The sequence below is a fragment of the Alosa pseudoharengus genome, unplaced genomic scaffold (genome assembly GCF_046254945.1).
Source record: "Alosa pseudoharengus isolate Yale_2024_CS ecotype anadromous, Long Island Sound unplaced genomic scaffold, YU_APseudo_1.1 YU_APseudo_1.1_scf_12, whole genome shotgun sequence".
Taxonomy (NCBI): Eukaryota; Metazoa; Chordata; class Actinopteri; order Clupeiformes; family Clupeidae; genus Alosa; species Alosa pseudoharengus.
This window is the reverse complement of record NW_027468587.1, coordinates 4024164-4031663: the sequence shown is the minus strand read 5'-3', so window position 1 is coordinate 4031663 and position 7500 is coordinate 4024164. Positions and strand designations below refer to the sequence as shown.

Here is a 7500-nt window from a genome sequence, read left to right as displayed (position 1 = left end):
CACACACACACACACACACACACACACACACACACACACACACACACACACACTCACTCACACACTAACACACATAGTGTGAAAATAGGTGCACAATGCGGTTGAGATGGTCAGTTGGTGAAATGCATGAAATTGCTGAGCTGTGATGTTGCCATGGCAATTGGTGGTGCTGCTGCAGATGTGGCCTTCCTTGCGGGTTACGAAGGCTGGGCTGAGTGCTCTGTGGCAGTGGCCGTGGTGTTACCACAGCGAAACCATCTTGCCCACTCACGATTTGATCTCAATGACCTTGATGAAGGGCAGAGACTTGCTGCTTTGTGTAGAGGGCCTCAAAGGCTTGCTGAAGAGAAAACAACCACACATTTCAGAGTGTTAGTGATGCATAAAGAGCGCTTGTGGGGTGTGTGTGTGTGTGTGTGTGTGTGTGGAGGATATGTGTACATACGGTATATGTCTGCGCTCACCTGTAGACGATCTGGGGGTTCTGGTCAGATGACAGGTAGGAGTTTCGCCTCTGACCTCCCAGATAGTAATCCATCTGGTCGTGCATCTCCCTGTTCTGTATACACAATGGCATTTCACAAAGTTAATTCCCTGGGTTTAATCAAAAATAATATTATGAAAGAGCAAAAGTAGTTCTACTATTAGTTGTACTAACAGTTGAGTTTAGTGGGAGTAAGGTTTTAGTGCAAACCGGAAGGGCAAAAAAACCTTTTGTAGACGAGAAGAAGTGAAAGAAAAACACTTCATTAAGGGGTTAAATGACTCCATCTCCCAGGGTGCATCTCCCAGGCTCTTACCTCAGATTCAAGGTAGGCCACTTTCTCCTCCAGCTCTCTGATGACACGGTCTCTCTCCTGGATCACCATCTTGGAGTTCTGCACCTGAGAGCAACCACGTGGCGTTAACACCAGTGTTTCTATGTGCTCAGTGTTTCTAAGTGCCAAAGAGAGTTTGTGTACGTATTTGTGTTTGTTTGTGTGTGTGTGCGTGTGTGTGTGTGCGTGTGTGTGTTTGTGTGTGTGTAGCTGTACCTGTTCAATCATGGTTCTGAGCTTTCTCTGCTGGCACTTCAACATGTCGTCTAGGTGGTGCAGCTTCTCCTTCAGGACAGCATTCTCATGGTAAAGCTCCTCTGACCTACAGAACACACACACACTGCAGTTACATCTCCTCTGACCTACACAAGTACCCCCACACACTGCAGTTACATCTCCTCTGACCTACACAAGTACCCCCACACACTGCAGTTACATCTCTGTAAATACGCTTACTGACGTGTACTGTATATTCTTGCCATAGACATCCACATACACCAGCTGCATTTCACAGAGATGGGAAACTCGGCTTCAGAAAGTAAAAGGCCAACCACATCTCCTACCACATCTTTTTTTTATAACTATTCAGTAAAAACAAGCTGTTTCTTATTAGCCCAACGGTTCAGCCAGGTAGATGAGCTAATTGGTGCACAGGCAGATCCGAAACACGGTAGGACTTTCTGATTGGTGCACGGGTAGAACCAAAACATGGTAGGACTTTCTGAAGCTGGGTTTCCCCATCTGGACTTCTTACCTCTTCCTGTCCTCAAGCCCCTCCTCCTTCTGCTCTCTGAGCTGCAGAAGCTCCGCCTCCCGTGTCATGAGCTCCTCCCTCAGGCCCGAGCTCTCCTGCTCCATGCCGGACAGGAGACGCTGGAGCTGCTCAATCCGCTGGTCCTGCTGCTCGGCCTGCTGCTCCGCCTCCCGCAGCTGGTCACCCTGCTCACACAGCTGCTGCTGGTACTGACCAGCCTCCCTCTGAGACAGATAAAAAGAGTGAGAGAGAGAGAGAGGGAGAGGGAGAGACAGTGAGAGAGGGAGAGAGACAGAGAGAGAGGGAGAGAGACAGAGAGAGAGGGAGAGAGACAGAGAGAGAGGGAGAGAGACAGGGAGAGAGAGAGAGAGAGGAGAGAGAGAGAGAGAGAGAGACAGTGAGAGAGGGAGAGACAGAGAGAGAGAGAGAGAGAGGATGAGAGACAGAGATAGAGGGAGAGAGAGGGAGAGAGAGAGAGAGGGAGAGAGAGAGAACATACATTAACTAATCAGAATGAAATGAATTAGGAGTAACTTTAAAAGGAGGGACAGGGAGGAGAGAGTGTGTAGAGTAAAGTGGGGTGGAGAGAGAGAGTGTAGAGTGGGATGAAGTGGAGAGAGAGAGAGAGTGTGTAGAGTGGGGTGGAGAGAGAGAGAGTGTAGAGTGGGATGAAGTGGAGAGAGAGAGAGAGAGTGTGTAGAGTGGGATGGAGTGGAGAGAGAGAGAGTGTAGAGTGGGATGAAGTGGAGAGAGAGAGAGAGTGTGTAGAGTGGGGTGGAGTGGAAAGAGAGAGAGTGTAGAGTGGGATGAAGTGGAGAGAGAGAGAGAGAGTGTAGAGTGGGGTGGAGTGGAGAGAGAGAGAGAGTGTGTAGAGTGGGATGAAGTGGAGAGAGAGAGAGAGTGTGGAGTGGAGAGAGAGAGAGTGTAGAGGGAAGTGAGAGTCATGATGCCATACTGTACTGATGGTGGGCAGAAGCATGAGTCAGAAAGTGGCGTGTTGCATGAGATATCATCAGCAACACGTCTTAGAATGACAACACAGTCGTAAACGCAGCAAATATTGGTCTGTTGCTTCATAACACAGTAAGCATCGCCCTAAAGCACCAATAGACCCTGCTGAAGCACATGGGGCTACAAGATGGAGGATGCAGATGGAGATGGAGCAAGTGAGTGGGGGGGGGGGGGGTTCTCAGAGTCACCGTGGCTCCTACGCCAGCATGGGGGGGGGGTGGAGTACCTCAGAGGCCTGCTGCTGCTGCTGCTGCTTATTCTCCTTCATGTCGCCTCATCCATCACCACGGGGGGGAAGCAAGCGGAACGCAAGACTCATTTAACAAGCGGGAGGGAGTTTAGAGAGGAGTGCTTACACGGATGGAAGCATGTTGAGAAAGACGGGTGGAGAGTTAGTGTGGGTCTCTGGAGAGAGAGAGAGGGATGGAGAGAGAAGGAGAGAGAGAAAGAGAGAGGGAGAGATTAAATGCAGACCTGTAGCTGTTCTCTCTCCTCCTGGTGTTTCTTCTCGGCCTCCTGCAGCTGGGCGTAGAGTCTCTTACTGACCTCCCTCATCCGAGCCCTCTCCTGCTCATCCCCCCAGTCCTGAGAGAGAGAGAGAGAGGGAGAGGGAGAGAGAGAGAGAGGGAGAGAGAGAGAGAGGGAGAGAGAGAGAAAGAGAGAGAGAGAGAAAGACAGAGAGAGAGGGGTTAACAGATCATAGAAAATCCCTTGAGAGTGTGTATTGAACATCAACATACATGAAATACACACAGAGAAACACACACACACACACAAAGCAGTATAGTAATTGAAAAGTTTCTGAGTGGTGCCTCTGTTTTGTGGTAGCACACAGGTGTTCTCGTTTAGTTACGTAATGCAACAGTAAAAAACAAACAGATATAGGCTACCCCCAGAGAGAAATCAGGAAATCTCACGCACAACCACACACACACACACACACACACACACACACACACACAGACACACACACACACACACACACACACAGACAGACAGACACACACACACACACAAACAATAACACACACACACACACAAACAATAACACACACACACCGGCCCCAGGCTATTTATACACGAGTGGGAGAGAGGGGGGCTGATGGGGAAAGAGAGGGAGCAGTGTACTCGTTTGGAAAGAGAGGGAGCAGTGTACTCGCTTGGAAAGAGAGGGAGCAGTGTACTCGCTTGGGGAGCAGTGTACTCGCTTGGGGAGCAGTGTACTCGCTTGGGGAGCAGTGTACTCGCTTGGGGAGCAGTGTACTCGCTTGGAAAGAGAGGGAGCAGTGTACTCGCTTGGAAAGAGAGGGAGCAGTGTACTCGCTTGGAAAGAGAGGGAGCAGTGTACTCGCTTGGAAAGAGAGGGAGCAGTGTACTCGCTTGGGGAGCAGTGTACTCGCTTGGGGAGCAGTGTACTCGCTTGGGGAGCAGTGTACTCGCTTGGAAAGAGAGGGAGCAGTGTACTCGTTTGGAAAGAGAGGGAGCAGTGTACTCGTTTGGAAAGAGAGGGAGCAGTGTACTCGTTTGGAAAGAGAGGGAGCAGTGTACTCGCTTGGAAAGAGAGGGAGCAGTGTACTCGCTTGGAAAGAGAGGGAGCAGTGTACTCGCTTGACGTGCGTCACTGGGGAACTCTTTTTCCACCCGGAGCTCCAGTTTCTCCTGTTCGGCCCCAGCTCAGCTCCACTGCAGCCTGACTCACTCTTTCTGTCTGTCTGCCTTTCTCTTGCTCTTGCTCTCATTCCATTGAAGGGGTGTTATTATGCTTTATATGCCTTACCTCTCTTGCTCAATCGCTCCCTCTCTCGCGTATGCAGACACACACACACACACACATACACACACACACACACACACACACACACACAGACACACACACACACACACACACACACAGACACACACACAAACACACACACACACAGACACAGACACACACAGACACACACACACACACAGACACACACACAGACACACACACAGATACACACACAGATACACACACACACACACACACACACACACACACACACACACACACACATACACACACACACACACACAGATACACACACATACACACACACAGACACACACACAGGCACACACACAGACACAGACACAGACACACACACACACACAGTTCCCTAAAAAAACTGATCCCATTCATTCTATTTATAGAGGCTCCAGTTCCCACTAATAGACCCAACAGTAACTGTTCAACTTTCCACTGAGGAAAGAACAAAAACTGGGCGGAGAAGAGGCCAGATCAGTGGGTGGTGTCCAACTGGTGTGTGAGTCACGTACATTCTTTAGGTCAGTGGAGGTTTGAAATATTAAAAAATGCTTTGTGTCATGTGACTCCACCCTGCATTGTGCGTGAGAGGTCGTTGAAGTGAGGGGTGTGTGTGTGTGTGTGTGTGTGTGTGTGTACACTCGGTACTGCCTCTTACTTGTGTGTTGTCATGGTTCTGTTCTGCTGTAGAGTATGAGGATGTTGCTGCTGATGAAGATGGCACTGATGACGATGATGATGATGAGCAGAGGTTGTCTCTGGAACCAGTGGTGGATAAGCGGATCTGACGCAGGGAAACAACAAAGATATCGAACTCTCCTGTAGGCTAAACAGGGATCTACACACACACAAACGCACACGCACACGCACACGCACACGCACACGCACACGCACACGCACACGCACACGCACACGCACACGCACACACACACACATACACACACACAAGCATACGCACCCTGCTCTCTGTTTTGTAGGTGTTGTTTTTGGCAGCCATCTGTTCCCTCAAGTTCTTCAGACAATATCTCACCTGAGCAAAAGAGAGAGTGGAAGCATGACAATCTGGATTCAGTGACAAGACTGACATGGACAGATCAGAGAGAGAGAGAGAGAGAGAGAGAGAGAGAGAGAGAGAGAGAGAGAGAGAGAGAGACTTCTGACCTCTTGAATTTGTGACACTTCCTCTGAGAGCATCCTCAGACTCTGCTGGTGTTGGGTCTGCTGCTGTTCACGAGCTTTCAGATACACCTGAACACACATACACACACACACACACACACACACACGAAATAAGATAACATTTAAATATGCATACACGACGCTTAGATGCTGATGTCACAGTATCTTCATCCCCTCAAAGATCCTTTCATCAATGTTTATATCCTACATTTTCAGAGGTATGCTCACACACACACATGCACACACACACACACACACACACACACACACACACACACACACACACACACACACACACACACACACACACACAGACACAAACACACACACACACACACTTGCAGAGAACAATTTAAAGCACAATCAACTCACCTTTATGACTTCAACCTTCTCGTCAGCGGGTTTGATTGGCTCACTCTTTAAAGGCTCCCTCTCAGAGGGAGGCTGCACCACAGCAAAAGCTCGTCCGATTGGCTGGAGAGAAGAAACACACAATTCATTGCTCAAAAACTGCATAAAGATGAACAATCACTAAATGTAGCATTATCCACCGTTGCCTACATGGGTATAACAGCGCATTCTGTCATTTTCTAAAGCTCTCTATATGGGCTATGGGCCTACAAAGGCTTTTGTGTACAGTATGTCACTATTTTGTATAATAATGTCAATGTCAATGTCAGTGTCAATTTATTTATATAGCACATTTAAAAAACAACAACAGTTGACCAAAGTGCTGTAATAAGGGAAGAAGAAGCTCACAAATACACTTTCGTGAGTGCAAAACCAGAAATGCCTCTATTTATCTGTTCCAGATTTCTGTGCACATTAATACCATCTGATTATGGGAGAGTCTTCAGGCCCGAACATTCTGATAAATCCCACACACACAGTGGTATGTCATAGAAGAACATACTGTTCCATCCAACCCAAAGGATAAACATGTTTACAAATCAAATCACATGGAATCAACCAATCAACCACTCAACAATTAAGCAATATGAGTAGACATGAAGTAATCTACAAAAAATGTTTGTTTCTCTCTCTCTCTCTGTGTGTGTGTGTGTGTGTGTGTTTATGTCTCTGGACTTCTCGGCTTAGTGGACACCAGATTGTGGGCGTGAGGGCCGAGGAAACCCCCTTGAGAGGCGGGAGCAGAGGGGGGGGGGGTGGTGGGGTGGTGTCGGGGGGTGGGGGGGGTGGGGGGTGGGTAAGAGTTATGCAACTCTGGGAACCAGGAACAATAGCTTCCCTCTCCGCTGGATTTTAAGAGTCTCTTGGTGAGTGTGTGTGTGTGTGTGCATGGTGTGAGCACGCTTGAGAGTGTGTGTGAGAGTGTGTGTGACAGCACATGTGTGTGTGTGAGAGTGTGTGTGCGTCAAGTTGCATAAGACCTTCTCACACTTGGCTGGAGAAAGGAAGCCCACAGCCCTTTAAGACAGTTTACGGGAAACAGAAAGAACAGCCAGGACTGGCACCCCTTCACTACACCAACACCCACACTATCACTTACCATGGCGACAACACACACACACACACACACACACACACACACACACACACACACACACACACACACACCTCACAGCATCCTGTACCACACGTACCGGGACTAAACAACACGTGACTAAACTACATTGTGTACCTACATCATGACAACAATGATAACTATCCAGCATTATATACTATAATCAAACAAAGGACCAGATGGGGACATATAGCATCAAGTACCAGTCACTCACTACATTCTAATCTATAGACTGCTCCACAGAATATTGGTTACCGTCATTAACAGCAGGAGCCTTCTCCAAATACAATAAATGCCTTACAACTACACATGTAAAGACCTGAACCTTGCATATGTACACAGCAAAACACTTGATCCTTCAAAAAAATCTTATCAGGTCAAATCTCTTTGAACCTACCAGACGTCATTAAGGCACGTAAAG

General features: G+C 48.3%; 1 protein-coding gene across 2 annotated transcripts in view; it reads right to left on the bottom strand.

Moving 5' to 3' along the window:
* Positions 1–7500, bottom strand: part of tuft1a (tuftelin 1a) — a 17692-nt gene that overhangs the window by 32 nt on the left and 10160 nt on the right. For both annotated transcript variants that reach the window (XM_076279799.1, XM_076279800.1), the window contains exons 3-12: positions 5927–6028; positions 5537–5623; positions 5334–5405; positions 5034–5159; positions 3058–3168; positions 1573–1796; positions 1035–1140; positions 801–884; positions 465–559; positions 1–340 (exon numbers count right to left, since the gene is read on the bottom strand). The exon at positions 1–340 is cut by the window's left edge and continues 32 nt beyond it. In XM_076279799.1, coding sequence (XP_076135914.1) covers positions 268–340; positions 465–559; positions 801–884; positions 1035–1140; positions 1573–1796; positions 3058–3168; positions 5034–5159; positions 5334–5405; positions 5537–5623; positions 5927–6028 — 1080 coding nt within the window. In that variant the 3' untranslated portion in view covers positions 1–267. The remainder of the gene's footprint in view (positions 341–464; positions 560–800; positions 885–1034; positions 1141–1572; positions 1797–3057; positions 3169–5033; positions 5160–5333; positions 5406–5536; positions 5624–5926; positions 6029–7500) is intronic.